Below are 17,887 nucleotides of genomic sequence, written 5' to 3' on the forward strand. Positions count from 1 at the left end.
CTTTATTCCTGTTGTTTTAAAGTTTTAACCAATCAAAATTATGAAATATATTAATAAAAGCGAAAACAGAAAATTTAATAATTCTTTTACACAATCAGAAGGAGTATTCATCATTTCTGTTAAAAAGATATATGAAATCAAAATTTAAAAGGGTATTAGTTATTTAATCAAATAAATAAATAAATAAATAATCTCATACTCCAACACTCCTTTAAGATGCGCGTGTCACTCACAATTGCCCCTCTCTTGTCATTTTACACAAGTCAATGGTTACTCTCTTCATTTTTAATGTTAGTTGGCTATATTCTTTATTGATTTTTTTGTTTTGGTTATGGTGCAAATTCGCCCAACTACATTTATCAGTAAATCAAACCCGAACTTAAATTGAAATGTCCACCCCTCTATAGTGGATAGTAATCTCAACTGCGTGTCCATTCGGCTAACACACAACCTCCCTCACATTATTCCGATGTCATTACATTATACAAAAAATGAGACTATTAAAACTATATAAATATATATTTTGCTCTACTACCTTAAAAGAAAAAATGACTTTTAAGGGTTTATAATTCAAAATTTTGGGTTTGAGTTTAGTATTTAGAGTTTAGGGTTTGTTTTTAAGGTATATGATTTAGTTCGAAAGTTTAGTTTTTTGGTATTCTTGAAAAAAGAAAATAAGAGATAGTTTTTTTTTTGTTTGAACAAAAGATGTAATAGTATTTTGAGAATTACCCTTAATTTTGTATGTTTTTTACTTATGTAAAATATAATACATATAAATTATAATGAATTTTTTGTCTGGTTCAGCTTGGTTACACAATTTTTTTTTGTTTTCAGTCTGGTTATGAATGATTTTTTTCGGATTTTACAATAATGAAACTTAAAGCTGTAATAATTAAAACTTCATTTCGTTTCTGGGTAATTAATTTGGTTAGGTTCGGTTGAGGTTTTCTCCACCTTTATTAATGAACATATTTGCACTTTATGGTTTTGGAGCCCACACTCTACCAGCTTCGGCCCAGGGCCGGCCTGTACATGAGCCCCTCGAGATCAGTCCTTGTCAACCTTCAGATCTCTCCTCTCTCTCTCTCTCTCTCTCTCTCTCTCTCTCTCTCTCTCTCATGAGCTTCTTCTAGTTTCTCTGGCATCTCCGTTCTCCGGTGTGTTGTGCTCAGGTACGACCTCTGATCTCCGATCGCTGGTTCTACTTTCGCATCTTCGAATTTTCCTATGTATTTACCGATCAGAAGTGCGAGATCGCTGCATTTTGAATCTTTAGTCTCCGATGTTCTTCGAATTGTCACGTCGTAGTGTGTATGATGATGCTTAGAGAAATTATACTGCATTTTCTGTGTTTAAAATTAGGCTAAGGAGTAGAAATTGATCTAGGGAGTTGCGAATTTGTCGGTGGAACGACTTTGGTTTTTTAGTAGTCCTGTGTGGTGTGGGTTTGATGATTCTGAATTGCTTTATCTTGGACTTTGTATTTTATGTAATTGGAAGATACGAAAAATTTGGGGAAGATGCAGCACAGTCCAGTAACAATAGAGGACCAGTTGATATCGAAAGCTGTAAGGGAAGAATGCCCTTGGGAAAACCTCCCAAAACGACTCCAATCTATTCTTGGGTCTAAGGACGAATGGCATAAAAGGTTAGTTTTTTTTTTTTCCTTTGCATGTTTTCATGATTAGGGGATTTAATTACTTGTATTGGGATTGAGGTGCTCTATGGTATATCCTTTTTCACTGTTTTGATTCTCTATGTAGGGTTACTGCGCATTGTATCAAGAAAAGACTCCTATGGAATACGTGTTTTGCTTGTAAAGTTTGCAAAGAAGGTGAATATTATGAAGATATGATGCGTTACTTGCGAAAGAATCTGGCGGTGCGTTTTGATGGATATATCTCTCTAAGAGGTCTTTTTATTTTTAATTGCATTCTAGTGGAGAGTTTGCAAATCATATTTTGATGTTGTTTCTCTGTCTTTTTTCTTGTCCTTTTTTATCTCGTAATTGATGGCTACAATGTATAATAAAAGGTTTTGGAATCTATAATAGTGGCCAACAAGGTTTATTTTAGATTCTAGATACCATCTTATGTGATGGTAATTTGTAATATGTTTCTTTCCATGAAGGGTAGCTGTGGGTTTACATAGTCGATACGAGGAGGAAAACTTTGTGAACTAGGATGAAATATAGGGCTATGTTTCTGTTACTGTCAGTGGATCTTTAAAGTTAATTGCTGTTGACCATTACCTGCAGCTATTTCCGTATCACCTCGCGGAGTATGTTTGCCGTGTGATGAGGATAATCACCATTCAGATACTACTGCGACATGATATTTGAAGTCATGAGAAATGGTAAATTGTTGCTTTACTTTAGAGCTCATTTTGCACTTACCTCCAGCGATTTTTTCATCCTCATTCTTTTTAATTTGACACAGAGCAACCTTATGACAGTATTCCAAACTTCAGTGCGGCAGATGCGTTCCGGCTTACAGGAATAGGGAGGAATGAGTTCATTGATATCATGAATAAATGCAGATCTAAGGTACTTTTTTGTCTAGATTCTATACTGGTTTATGTGACTGGCATGTCTTTTGCACCCTGCAGAAATTTCTTTTACTTTGACTTCTGACTGAAGAATTTTTACTATATCTAAAATACGGGAATTCAACCTTTACAAAATTTAGATGGAATTTTCTCGTTTTCATTTTATGTCATTTTAATTTTAAGAAAGTTCAGAGCATCGTAGTTTATCATTATAACTTGAGCCTACAAGTGGATGTAATTCTACATCTGTTATGTCTTATACATTTCATTCATGTTTTGAGCTTTCCAGAAAATAATGTGGAAGCTGAACAAATCGATTGCAAAAGACTCCTTACCTACTCAACCTGTGGATTTCCCTATTGACCCTTGGTGGGTGTTTGCCTTGTCAACTTTACCATAGAAGAGTTTTAAGGTAATCTAAGCTCTCCTCTATCTTTCCATTTCTCCTTTTTCAAACTGATTTTACTCGGAGTGAACGATGGCATTTTCATCCTACTTGTTCCTTGTCTAATAACAGATCTTATATACTTGTTCTTTGCATAGAAACTTTCAGAAGATGAGATGGCGACAATAGATAAAATCTGCAAAGAAGAAGCTAATGCCCTATATCCTCTTCGATCCAGAAGTCATAAAAGGTCTGTACCAGAGGGATTGGTATATTTTGATGTCCCAGTCTATCAGGAAGACCGCTTTAAAGGTGAGTTTATGTTTGCCAGTATTTACTTATCACTTCATTTCTTCAATGTACTTCAAGGCTGGAAAATATTGAGTTTTTGCTAAGGCATGTAATAGCATGTCAGTATGTCAGGTGATTTTAAGAACAGTTTCATAATCGGCTCTTCATATAACTAATTTTTTTACCATTGTTTTCCCATACTATTTCACAGTATTTTATTTACTTGGAACAGAGCCAGTGAAGCTCCTAGATAGCCTGTTCTTAGATTCATATGGTAGGCTCATATTTTCTATTGCGAAACTAAGATTTTCACTTCAATGCATGTCCTTTTGCATTCCTTTTTCAGTTTCAAAGCTTGAGGGGTTCATCTCTAACAGAGAGCAGTCTTACGAAGATCCCATTGAAGAGTAAGGAAACTATTGTGCCACATGGAAGCTTTTTTTATCTTGGTTTTAGTTACCCCTGAAATTATCTAGCAGTCTAATAGCTGCAGTTGCAATTTGCAGGTTACTCTATGCAGTGTTTGTAGTTTCAAATGAGAACTCAACAGTTGCAGAGCTGGCATCTACTTTGCAAGCTGACGTAACTCAATTACAGGCTGCTGCATCTTTTGCTTGCCGGTTGGGATGGGCTGTCAAGTTGATTGATCCGTCATCTGTACTTCATGACAAGATTATGCCTGGGTCTCCACGTGCCATCCTCAGTGATGACGAAGATGCATCTCGGGCTAGTGTAAGCTCTACGTACAGGTCTGCTGATGGTGAGGCGGCTCAACATGGAGATAGTTTAGGGACAGAAAGCTCTGGATCACGTTCTAGTCATGTTCGGGTTGCTTTCATAGTTGATGCTAATATAACATCGTATCTAATGATGGGTTCTGTGTCACCAGGTAAAATTTCCTAGTTATATTTGGTGGCTAGTTATAACTATTAACAGCCCATGAATATCAATAATCTGTGTAAAAGGTTCAGTTTTTGCATTTTCTAATATATTCTATTCATGTTCATGAACGCTATTGTAGGACTGAAATCTCATGCCGTGACACTCTATGAAGCGGGAAAACTAGGGCATACTAGTATCCCAGACCTTTGCCAGGATTTGAGCACATTAGAGGGAGCGAAATTTGAGGGTGAACTGCAAGAATTTGCAAATCATGCCTTTAGTCTACGTTGTGTCCTGGAATGTTTGATATCTGGTGGGGTTGCTACAGATACAGTAGTTGATACTATGGGCTTGGGAACTTTGAGCAATGATGAGGCTGTTACTCTTCTCGCAGACGCTAATTTACCTGATAATTCGGGAGATTCCTTAACCAGCCAAAATAGTGAGGCTTCCGTGGTTTCAGATCCCCCTCAAGAGGTTCCCTTATCGACAGAGCGTGTCCATGAAAGCACTGAACATGAAGCAGCTTCCACTACATCGTCTGTTGATACTAATACCTTGACTGAGAGCTACAGTTCTAACCTAAACCTTCAGTATGATGGAAAGCCAATCTCCGTTGAGGGACCTGACACCGGTAAAGGAAACAAGAAAAGAAAAAATATCGCGTTGACATTCTCCGTTGTGAAAGTCTAGCTTCTCTAACTCCTGCTACTCTAGATCGTTTGTTTTCCCGTGACTACGATATTGTTGTGTCAATGATTCCTCTTCCACTTACGACTGTTCTTCCTGGACCGTCAGGCCCTGTTCATTTCGGTCCTCCCTCCCATTCATCCATGACGCAGTGGATGAAACTCGTATTGTATTCAACCGTGGGCACTGGGCCTTTGTCGGTTATCTTGATGAAAGGTCAGTGTCTGCGATGCTTCCTGCTCCACTAGCTGGCTGTGAGAAAGCTCTCATTTGGTCATGGATGGATCTTCGTTGGTGGTTTAGGAAACAAGTTTGCAAGGTACTTGTCAAGGAGGTATTCTGTTGCACTGTTTAAATTGCCTTCTCAAGTGCTCAGCTGTTCTCGTTCAGCCTCTCAGCAAGCATGATCTTGATCGCTCTGGAAGAATTGTTACTTTAGATATACCATTACCCCTGAAGAACGCTGATGTTTCCATTCCTCATTTCGGCGATGAGCTTGGACTTCCCCTTGAGGAAAATACTAAGTTGAACCTCTCTCTTAACTAAGCTGGCAAACCACATGGAGTTGAAGACAGTCGGTACATTCGGCTTTGAAACTCTTTAAAGCTAAGGATTCGTCGGGTTCCTTTTCTCCAGATAATGATGAGAAGTATGAATGGGTCCCTTTAACCGTGGAGTTTGGGTTTCCACTTATCAGTCCAAAGTTATGCAACAATATCTGTAAAAGAATCGTGTCATCACAGTTACTCCAAGCAGATTCGCTCATGGAACAACACGATGCAATGCAATGCATTAGAAAAAGGTTGAAAGATATATGTGCACAGTACCAAGCAACAGGTCCAGCTGCTAAACTTCTTTACCAGAAAGAACAAGCAAAGGAGCCTGCGCGTAGTAATAAGCTCATGAACTATGCAAGCGAAGGTGGAACCCTCTCGTGGACCCCTTCGTCACCAATATCAGGAGCCACAAGCGAATTCCAACGGCTGAAACTAGCTAATCGCCAACGTTGCCGGACCGAAGTTCTGAGTTTTGACGGTAGCATTCTTAGGTCAGTTTAGTTCCTTCCATGGTTCATGATTATTCTTTTTTTTTTTCCTTTTTTTTTTCAGTTTGTGAGGTATTTTGTGGGTGGTCACAGATCCTACACCTTGGCCCCTGTATATGAGGCTGTCACAAGGACCATTGATGAGAATGCACCTTCTTTAAGTACAACAAAGACAGACACTGATGAAGCAGATAGCCGAGAAGTGATTCTTCCAGGACTAAATCTTCTCTATGATGGTTCAGAGTTGCACCCTTTTGATATTTGTGCTTGCCTTCAGGCTCGTCAACCAGTTGCTCTTATAGCAGAAGCTGCTGCTGCATCTGCAAACCTTGCCCCGAAGTAGACTACTACTCACTGAAATTCCAGTCCAAATATCGTAGGACATAATGTGAAAGGTAACATATATCGACTGAAATCTTGAATCATATCTGTGTTCAAAGTCCATTAGCCAGTTGTAATAGTAGGATCTCGCTTTAAGCATTGCGTTTGCATATGCATAGATATATAGGTTCTGTTTTACATTATGAAAAAAACTAACTTATAGTTGTCTACTTCATATTTTATGTAATATGATTACATATAGTTTTACTAGTATGTATAATACTAAAGATATAATTTCTCAATTATTTTCGGTTTATTCAGTTTGGTTACACCAAAAATTGGCTTTCAATTGTTTGGTCGGTTTTGGTTTGCTTTGCCAATGAAAACGAATGAAACTATCTTAACTCCCTTAGATGTAATTTTGCAGGTCGGGTTCTTGTTTGTTGTTTTTACATTCTAGCCGACTGGAAAATACATCTGCGGCGACGGCGAGCATCAGAATACACTGATGTTGCTTAGTCGCAGTAAGGGTTAGGAAATCTACAAATATATTTGGCTAACGAATGATGAATGTATCGTTATACCATTTGTGTGCTTCAGTTATAAAGATAGTACTGAGAAAATTTTGGAGACATTGTGTGTGTAAGTGTCAAGGAAGGCTGTGGTGTATAGGAGTTTTGCGTTTGGGACTGTCTTGCACAGATTTTATCCCAATTTGGTTCGGGCGACTCCCGATGGCCCAGTTATTACGTCGAGGTTGATGAAAGTCTCTTTTTCCCAATAACAAAGTATATTTGGAATCAGTTTTTGTTCTTTTTCCATACAATCAAAAAAGATGTTTGCTTTTTTGGGTTACGTATACGTCACGCACCAAAATCAAACTGTGGAGTCTTTTCAATTTTCATAATCAAAATCAATTCAAGTCCAACCATGAATTGTCAAAAAATAACTATTGAATTTTGTATCAATTTGTACTTTTTAGTATGTATGGCTTATTTGTTTTAGTTTGGTTATGTTTTTATGTTATTGATGTAATAATTTTTTTTAGGGGTGTTTGAACTTTATATTGTTTCTTGTTTCAGTTTATAAATCCTCTTATTAAATCCAAAATTTGATATCAATATTATTAGGTCTAATCTATACTAATAAAAAGTTATAGCTCCTAAGGCCGTCTACATAGGATTTTAAACAACCAATAGAAATTTGACATATCACTTATTAACATTTTATACAATTTCCAGAATTATTTTAAACAACCTATCATGATTTGACATATCATTCATTAACATTTTTTAAATTTACAGAATTTTTTAGAAAAAAGAAAAATTTTAAATTTATAGAAATCAAAGAACTAAGCATAATATCCCACATCGGCTAGAAATTTTTTAGACAATGGTTCAGAACCAGTATAAAAAAGATTAATATGCTTCCAACAACGAATGAGCAGGAAAGCTTGATTTATCAGGCGTCCAAGTTTAAAAGGTTTATTTGGTTTGATCTGGTTTTTTATTTGATCAAATTAAAACTTTAAACAGTTTCAAAAAATATTATAATATTTAAAAAATTAAAAGTTTAAATATTATAAATATTGAAACTTTTAAAAATTCTTAGCTTTTAAAAAGTTTTTAAATATTATAAGTTTTAAATTTTAAAAGTTTAATATATTATAAATATTGAAATTTTTTAAAAGGTTCAAATTTTATCTTTCGAAACCTTTTAAAAGTTAAAATATTATAAATATTGATGCAAAAAATAAATTATCTTATTTATCTACATTTGTGCTTTTTATTTCTTATGAGTTGTAAAACATATTTTTGTGTATGATTTTAGAGATGAGTTGATATTCTTTCATTAATTTTTTATTTTTGGGTCTAAGGAAGAAGGATTGACATCGCAAGACCTTAATTTGATGTTGAGTCAAATTTTGAGGTTTAAAGAAGAAAGATGGACGACAAACACACATGTTTTATTAGCTATACATAGGCATGACCAAGGTTACGGTTGTCACAGTTAAGGTTTATTAACCATCGGTTATGGTTAGAAATTATTGTAACCTTAACCAGAACCGTTTAACAAACGGCTAAACGGTTACGTTTAAATACGGTTACGGTTCAAGCGGTTACTGTTATATACGGTTACGGTTATTTGATAATATGATACGATTGATAATTATTTGATGATATAATATAATTGTTATTATTTATTTATAATTAATATGTTCTTATAGTGTATTCATATTTCTATATATCATATGATTCATATTAAATAAATAATTATTAGTATATTTTATTATGTTTTTAAAATATTATAAACCAATTAAGGATTTTGGTTTGAGAAGTTTCTAAACGCGTGGATCTAAAACCAAATAAGTATATAGATAAAATTGTCAATAATTGGGTGCATGTGTTGATTATGCTGGTAATCATGATTTCACAAATTTTATTGAGAAAATAAATGATTTTTTTCTTGGAGTTTCTATATATATCATATGATTCATATTAAATAAATAATTATTAGTATATTTTATTATGTTCTTCAAAATATTATAAACGTAAGTAAGGATTTTGGTTTGAGAAGTTTCTAAACGCGTTGATCTAAAACCAAATAAGTATATAGATAAAATTGTCATAATCTGGGTGCATGTGTTGACTATGTTGGTAATCATGAATTTCATAAATTTTATGAGAAAAAAAATCGATTTGGTCTTTGGAGTTGATGGGTTAACAAGTTGTGCTGGTAGTCTAAAAAAGGTTTTTCAGTGGAAGAATGTGAAGAAGTTGACGAGGAAGAAGAAGAAAAAGAGTATAATGAAGAACCAAACGGTAAAAGTTATGATGACAATTAACACAAAATTTGACAATGAAAATGACAAGAAAGAATATGAAGAATAAGAAAACATTGAATAAAAAACACGAAACATAGGTGGTAGCGATCAATTAAATATGAAAACGAGTTAAATTCATGATTATAAAATTGTTTCATTTTTCTGGTGGTCAAAGAAAATGGTTTAGGATATGTGAGGTCATCAGTTTGATTTGCCTAGCCTGGACGTCAAGTTAAATTTATGATTTTTTTATCAGATTTGATTTTATAACACAACTGATTTTTAATTTTTTCTATGAGATAATAATTTATTACCGTAATCAATCATATATAATTTTTATCAAAATATATTAAATTAAATTCACGCCTAGTGTGGTTCAAAATCTAGTACTTAATAGGAATGCGTGGGTTCAAAATCTAGTACTTAATACAGAAACAAAAAATTGGTTTTTGTTACTTCATCTACGCGTATATCTTAGATTGTTTCTTCGAAATTTCATCACCTTTCTCTTGTTGACTTTTAAGATTTCGTTTTCGGGTAGACTTGCCAAACACTTTGGTTTCGTCTTTGTAAATACGTTACTTAACGTCGTATCAGTGCTGTGTAGAATTTTTCTCAAGACTTTTTAGCATTATTGTTACTAATTTATCTTGAAAGTTGCTTTATTGGTTTTGAACTTTTGGAGCTCTTCGAGAAGTTAGAAGATATGATGAGATTCTTTTCGTATCTTGTAGTAATTTTACTCTTTCAAACACCCAGAAACGCTTTTTACAACTGTAGAAATTGCGAAAAATTACCTTAAAATAGATTCATTGTTTCCCAAAACAATAGATTATATAGGTAATATTATTGGATGATCTTTCTTACATCTACTCTACCAGAAACAGATAGAATATTGGTAAAAGTTAGAAAAAAATGCAAATATTGGAGTCCTTGATTAAGCATTCCATTTGATAACAAGACTAAATAGTCATGAAGCAATTAGATTTACCTAATTCACCACAAATAAATACTTTTGTTATTAAAATTAAAAGACGACAGAAAATGCCATGTGCTATAATCATAAGTATTAGTGGAATTTTGGTCCATAATAAAACAAAAATTAACTAATCTCGAAACCATTACTCTAAAGATCTCATGTGATCTTTTTTTTTTGATAGAAGAGACTTCCATAGAGTTTGTGTTTGTTAAGGAAATAAATAAAAGTCTCTGCCTGCTTTTGAACGCCGCCCATTCCTCTAGACTCTCTACCTATTGAAAACAACGCGTTTGTTTATTGTCGGGGTCGGCCAGACTCACTAATTAATCCATCCGACGACGCAAATTTCATCTCGAGTTCTATCCTTAATTCCCAAAGCCTAAAGCATGAACGTGACGATCGAGTAAACAAAAAAAAAAGGTAATAAATCAACAATGGATATTTGAAGAAACAAACACAATTCTATAGAGAAACAAAATCATGATACATTTGCAAATAAATATCGTGCACTAGCACATGATCTTTATTTGATTCATGAAAAAATTATTTATCATTTTTAGTCATTTGTTTGGTTTATTTCCAAAATGATAGTTATTTTCAAAAAGTATTATGTTGAACTTGTAGTTTCCAAGAAACTTAGGTTTTTTACACCTAATCCTTCACTATATAAACTCACTTTTGTCTCTTGACCGATATAATCACAGTTCCTTCTGCTAATCTATTAAAACTCTCTCACCATACTACGTACGTAACAATGACATCCAAATCCTTCGTTGTTTGCCTCTTCCTAGCTCTAGTGGCCTCCTCCGTCGTTGCTCAAGCTCCTGGACCAGCTCCAACCTTATCTCCCTTCCCGGCTACTCCTCCACCGTCTCAGTCTCCAAGAACCACCGTGCCGGCACCTTCACCTTCACCCTTAACCAATCCTCCTTCCTCAGCTCCAACCACCACTCCTCCGGTAAGTCAGCCGCCGAGTGATTCTCCCGATGCCTCCACTTCTCCACCAGCTCCTCCGACGCCTACTTCCCCTGCGGAGCTCCCAGGCACAAATGTTCCATCTGGTGAAGCTGGACCTGCTCAATCTCCCCCAACTGGCTCTCCAAACGCCCGCTTCAGTGAGTAGAGTCTCCGTCTTCGGAACTTTCGCCGGAGTGACCGTGATCACTGCTTTGATGCTGTAGATGCTATTTTGTCTTATGTAATAGATTCGTTAGGAATATTTTTGGTTTCATTGTTTGTCTTTTTTTTCTGTTATTAATAATTTGATTTATAGTGTTTTAGAGATTTGTGGATTCGATTTCTGATTTGTTTCTACTTTATATGATGTTTATTATCGTGTTATTGTTGGTATTATGTTTGTTACAAGTTTTTTTTGTTTTTAAAACCCCCTTGATTATTGGCATTCTTGAATAAAATCATGGTTACTAGAATTCGTTAATAACTTCAATTTAAAATTACAAGCGAAATTCGTGGAGAGTTGTCAATGAAGAGTTTAGGAAAGCGTAGAGTCTAGAGAGTAACGACGCGTGTATAGGAGTCTAGAATGGAACATTTGTCTTGTTGGCGGTGCGACCAGGTTTAAACATTGACCCTTTCGTTACAAAAGTTTCGTACGCGTTCGAGACTATATTCTTTGTTGACTATAGAGCAGTGCTTGGAAGTAAGACTCGAGGGAGACTCATCTTCGGAGAATTCTAAGCTTCACAAATTTTGTTACACAAAAAGGTAATTTAAGAATTTCAATGCAACTTTCGAAAAAATTATATGCCTCATCACGGTATCGCAATATCTCCACTTAATTTGTGGTGTTACGAAACATATTCAAATCACCTGCCTCATAGGTCTCACAATATCCATTTGCTTGGTATAAGCTTTCGCCAGATGATGGTTTATATTATTTTTAATGAAAAAAGTTGAAGTAATTAGGCGCACAACAACAACAAAAATATTGAAATCAAGTAATGATATGGCGTACATATCTATACTATTAAAGCTGAAGTACTCACTAGACTTAAATTGGATCATGACTTTGTTTTGATACGTTTTTCATTAAAAATGATTAGAGAATCACTTAATTTAATTAAATTATCCTATAGTTTTGATTTCAATAAAGACGAAAATACCTCTTGCTCGCCCACTTAATTACCACCGGGTTGGGACACGGATCCTCTTTAACCCCGGTAATAGAAGAAAAAAAATCCGCAGATCTGTTTTGTAATCCGGATTAATACAATTTGGATCGTGTATTTGGTTTGATTCAAGAATAATTATTCATGTTGCCAAACAGAGGTATAATCCCTATAAATAAGAAACTGGTATCCGAGTATTTTAATGGCTTCAATAATATCAAATATTAACTACTACCATACTTAATCCCTATAATTATTACGAATATTAATAATAATGAGAAATCTTTAATACTTATGGATTGTGACTTTGTTGCTTCCAAAATAATCAATAGATTAAATACGAAATTGTATATATATGTAAACTTATTTGATTTGCTTTTATATTGTGAGATATATACGGAAACAACAAATCAACTTAATACAATTAAATAAAAACAAATCATCATTTAGTTTAGATTTTTCAATATTTCCTTAACGAAATTATAGTAATTAATTATGATTAGTATAGATGAAAAGAATAAAAACGTAGAAATTAAATATATGTAAAGTTGTAAACTAATTCACAGAAAATGTGTATTGTATATCCCACATCGACTAAATATTTTGGAATATGGTTCATAACCACTATAAATATATGACTAATATGTTTTGAGTACAAATGAGCAGAAAACTTGATTTATCAGGTATCCAAATTTAACAATTTAATTTGGTTCTATATTTGAGCATATTTAAACTTTTAAAAAGTAAACATATTAAAATATATTTACGTTTTTCAAAAAAGTTTAAGAGATTATAAATATTTAAATTTTTATAGAATGTTTAAATTATTATAAATATTTAAGTCTATAAAATATTATAATATATTTAAGTCTATAAAATATTTAAGTAATATTAATATTTTTACTCTTAAAATATTAAAATATAAAAAAGTTTTGAGCTAAACCTGTTAAAACAGGTATTTTTATCAAACTATAAATTAAATTGTTTTTTTTACAATTTTGCTGAGATTTGATATATCAAATATTAACTTCTAAATGATAACATAAATATACCTAATCTCACTATAAATACAATGATTTCCTAACCATTGAAATATCTCACACTAAAATTTAAGAAGCAACTTCTCCTCTTTTGATGACAAACCAAAACAAAGAAAAACTCATTTTTTTACAAAACTACTATACGATATTGCGGTGTGTCTATCCTCTTACAAAACTACTATCCGATATTGCAGAGTGTCTATTCTCTTACAAAACTACTATCCAATATTGCGGTATGTCTATTTCCGTGAAAAGCTACATTTTAAAAACTACTTACTCTATTAGGATTTCCAATTTACTGTATAACCCCAAATATACAAATAAACACTATATAAACAAAGAAAATAAGTCAAAATAAAAAACTACATTACAAAAATACAAACTACAAAAAAAAAGTAATTAACAAAATATATAATCCCGTGTTGTAGCACGTGGTATCACCTAGTTGTTAATATAAAGTAAAAGAATTTTTGTTCTAAAATTTACTAAGCTATTTTGAGAAAATACCAAAAAAAAGGCCAACTATATAATATTTGCCAGAAAAAAATATGAACTTTTTTTATTGGCAGAAAAATATGCTGATTATTTTTTAGTTGATAAAAAATACACGAACTATTATCTTTTTCTAATTTTTTCTTCTCTCCGTTATGACCGTTAACGAAATTGTGCGGTGTTACTATTTTTGAAAAAAATTTCAGAAAAAAACACAAGCTATTTATTTTTGTCAGAAAAATAACATTAACTTTTTTTTCTTTGCCTGAGAAATACATAATTTTTCATTTCTTATTTTTCCATTAACAATGTTAGATATCATAACTCATAATTTTCTTTGCTCTCTTGAACTTCATACAAGTACGAAGTTTTCACTACTATTTAGGATAACTAAATTCAAGAACAAAAATATACAATTAGATTAGTCAACACTTAAACTCTAAAATTTCACGAGATCTCCATCTTTTGTAAATCAAATGAAAGTCATTCCTCATCTTCACCTGCTGAAAACCACCCTATCTCAGGCACAGATGGAGTAGGTGCCAACAACAATGATCAGGTATTTGTTGACCCTATCTTAGACGCAGATGGAGTATGAAAGGTATACAAAAAAGTCTACAAACGTGGAGATCTCATGAAATTTTAGAGTTAGTGTTGATGAAGTTTCAAAAATTTGTCAAGTTGGTATAAATCCAAAAATAACACTAATTGAGAAACTTGGAATCGATTAATCTAATTGTGTATTTTTGTTCTTGAATTTAATTATCCTATATAGTAGTAAAAACTTGTATGATGTTCAAGAGAGCAGAGAAAATTATGAGTTTTGATCTCTAACATTGTTAATGAAAAATAAGAAATGGAAAATTATGTATTTTTTTGGTAAAGAAAAAAAATTCCATGTATTTTTTGGGCAAAAATAAATAGCTTCTGTTTTTTTTTCTGGAATGTTTTTCAAAAATAGTAACGTCGTCACAATACCGTTAACGGTTGGTGTTCATGTTTTTAGAATACTAAAAATAGTAACTAAAAAAGTTCATGTTTTGTTCTGGCAAATATTAAATAGTTGGTGTTTTTTTTGGAAATTTTCCTAAACTATTTTCATTGAATCTACATTTAAAAATAGGAGCTGTCAAAAACTAATGCATCATTATAAGATCTGGCAGAACCCAATCTTTGATTACATTCGATGTCTCCGAACAAACAAATGTTTCTCAACTTATATCTTTTGGAATCCATAGTTTTTAGAATACTCCTTCCGTTTTATTTACTTGTCATTCTAGTGAGTTCCACATAGATTAAAAACTGTTGTAAATTAACACTCTTAACCTCAAAAATAATTTATTGTGTTACTTAGTTTGTTAGTTTAATAAGGTTATAATTAGAACTTCATTACAAAAGTTACAATGAAAAATGAGAATGACAAGTAATTTAAAACAAAATAATCTCTCTACAATGACAAGTAATAAAAAACCAGAGGGAGTAATAGTTTTCACCTAATTACAAACATCGGTTTTGTTTAGTTTACTATTTGTTTAACCAATTAACAAAGACATTAAACTGGAAAAAACATAATCTTAACAAATTAAAACTAATCTGAATTCGATCCGTAATTCTTCTTAGGGAAAAAAACTAGAGTGACCCAAATTAAGAGTTTAATTACTAAACTAACTCAGAGGGTTAGATGAGTTATTTTTTTTGCCAAAAATACCCTTTTGCTTTATTAGAAAAAAAAAATAAAGTCAAGTTTACTTTCCCAGAATTTTTTTTAAGAAAATCTAAATATTTTCAAAAGTCTGGTGGACTAGTTGTGACAGATTTATTTTTGTATGACAGATTTGTTTTGGCACAACCGATTTATTTTTGTATGACATATTTTTTATGACAGACTTATTTTGGATGACATATTTTTTAGCTACACTTATGACAGATTTATAATTGATGACAGATTTATTTTTCATGACAATCTTTTTTGTAAAGACATCACATATTTTCATAATACATGACAGATTTGTAAAATGTCTGACAGATTTATTTTCCACAGTTATTTCAGATTTATTTTCTTGATTAAAAGTCTGTCGTAACATGACAGATTTTTTTACAGAAAAATAATTACTAGGTTGACCTCTAGTGATAAGAGAATTGTTTTAAGTTACGACAGATTTTTTAATTTAAACAAAAATCTGTCGTTTGATAACAGATTTATAACATTTTTAAAAAAATTGCTAAAATGACCTATGTGAATACCATATGTTATGGCATGTGTTTTTTACGCAATTACAGTTTTTTTTTATTTGCTTCCAAAAATCTGGTGTTTGATAATAGATTTATCCCCTATATAATAAAACGGAAGTACACATTCTGTTTTTGTAAACTATATAATATGGGTTATATAACTTTATTTGATAGATTATAGGTTATATGAGTTGTAACCATTAATTAAATCTCGATTTAAGATGTTCTTAAAAATATATTCAAAAGAATATCATCAAATCTCCAAAGAATATTTAATTAACCATATATAGATAACAAAATCTCAAAACTTAATCACTCTTCCGCGGATTAAGAGTGATTTCTGATAATACTTCTTTTTACAGGATAACAAAATCTAAGTAGGGGTGAAGAAGGAGGATGTTAAGAAATTTAATAAAGTTCTCACAAAAGAGGATCAGAAAATCATTGAGAAATTTTCAGTCACCAAGGTGCTAGAGTACATGTTGATTTTAATCACTAGATTTTAACACAACCACATATTGTCCAAAAAAACACTTTTAAACAATCACATAAATAATATTTTATATAAAAAATGCAATATAAATAATATGAATTTCAACCCATGCTCTAGCACGGTCCTAATCTAGTTAGATGTAAAATGTAAATATAGCGACAACATATTTGTTTTAAGTTATATTTTTTCAGTCATATTTTTATTAATTACATTTTTTATAAATCATACTATGAATCATATTTTTAAACTCATATATTTAAAGCATATTTTATACATTTTCATTTTCCTAAATCATATTAAAAAAATTAACATCATATTTTTATATATTATATTGTATTTTCATAAATCTTATTTTAATACTTCTTATATACATTATTTTTAGTTATAATTTCAGACATTATATTTTAAATAAAATTTATTTAAACTATATATCTTAAACTTCATATTTTGTCAATTTTTTGAATATTATTTTTATACATTATATTTTAAATCAAAATATTAAATGCTATATTGTATTTTCGTTTTTGAATAATATTTTTATAAACAATTTTTTGAATATTATTTTTATACATTATATTTTAAATCATACTTTATTTTTAAAAATTATATTTAAAAAATAAACGTCATATTTTTTAATCATTTTATATTTTTCATTAATCATATTTTAAAATCAAAATATTAAATGCTATATTGTATTTTCGTTTTTGAATAATATTTTTATAAACAATTTTTTGAATATTATTTTTATACATTATATTTTAAATCATACTTTATTTTTAAAAATTATATTTAAAAAATAAACGTCATATTTTTTAATCATTTTATATTTTTCATTAATCATATTTTAAAATCAAAATATTAAATGATATATTGTATTTTTCTTTTTAAGAAAAAAACTAAAATAATGCAAATTTTCTGTGTTTTTAGACTATTTTTTAATTATTTTATATTTTTCATTAATCATATTTTTAAATCAAGATATTAAATGCTATACTGTATTTTCGTTTAAAAAAAAATCTGGGCTTTTTAGTCTTTTTACCTTAAAAATAGTGTCATTCTAGTTATTGGATAGGATGGAATGTTAATCTAGCAATTAATTGTCAAATTTGTGTCAAACTAGTATATTTTCACTTCTTCTTATCTAAAAGACCACCAAAAAAAAAATTACTAATATTTTAAAAACCTCCAAAAAAATAAAAAAGAAATCAAAACACCAACCAAGCAAAATATTAGAAAAAGACTAAAAACTTCAAACAAATAGAAGCTGACAAGTACGTGAACCCCTTGGCGACAATGACAACTCCTTGATCATCTCAAGTTGTTTGTTAGGGTCAGTAGATTTAGAGTATATAGATGCCTCTTTTAAGCAGTTTGCGCTTCTTAAGATGAATGCTGCTACTTCTTTCTCAGCTTCAGTTCCTTCATAGTCTCTCCATTCGAGATTTTCAAGACTTGATAATAGACATTTAGGAACTAAGCTTGGTTCAATCCAGCACGGGAGCTCTCGAGGGTTCTGGCACTGATATATAACATA

At 31.5% G+C, this 17,887-nt stretch overlaps 1 protein-coding gene and 1 pseudogene across 2 annotated transcripts; both read left to right on the forward strand.

Annotated features, from left to right (window-relative positions):
• The first annotated feature begins 992 nt into the window (after positions 1–992).
• On the forward strand, positions 993–6,315 carry LOC104742032 (uncharacterized). Its single transcript, XM_087483107.1, is given in 20 exon segments — positions 993–1,175; positions 1,504–1,651; positions 1,767–1,884; positions 2,261–2,308; positions 2,310–2,358; positions 2,442–2,548; positions 2,840–2,962; positions 3,094–3,153; positions 3,155–3,194; positions 3,197–3,247; positions 3,573–3,633; positions 3,733–4,115; positions 4,248–4,757; positions 4,760–5,023; positions 5,026–5,077; positions 5,079–5,123; positions 5,125–5,329; positions 5,331–5,383; positions 5,385–5,846; positions 5,937–6,315. Coding segments are annotated over 19 exon segments (3,009 nt in total). The 5' UTR covers positions 993–1,175; positions 1,504–1,523; the 3' UTR covers positions 6,187–6,315.
• Positions 6,316–10,326: 4,011 nt separating this feature from the next.
• LOC104742033 (classical arabinogalactan protein 5 pseudogene) lies at positions 10,327–11,397 on the forward strand (annotated as a pseudogene). The gene has a single exon (XR_015579576.1). The product of XR_015579576.1 is annotated as a classical arabinogalactan protein 5 pseudogene (transcript).
• The last annotated feature ends 6,490 nt before the right edge of the window (positions 11,398–17,887 follow it).

This window comes from Camelina sativa, chromosome 14 (assembly GCF_030686135.1).
Source record: "Camelina sativa cultivar CO46 ecotype springtype chromosome 14, ASM3068613v1".
NCBI lineage: Eukaryota > Viridiplantae > Streptophyta > Magnoliopsida > Brassicales > Brassicaceae > Camelina > Camelina sativa.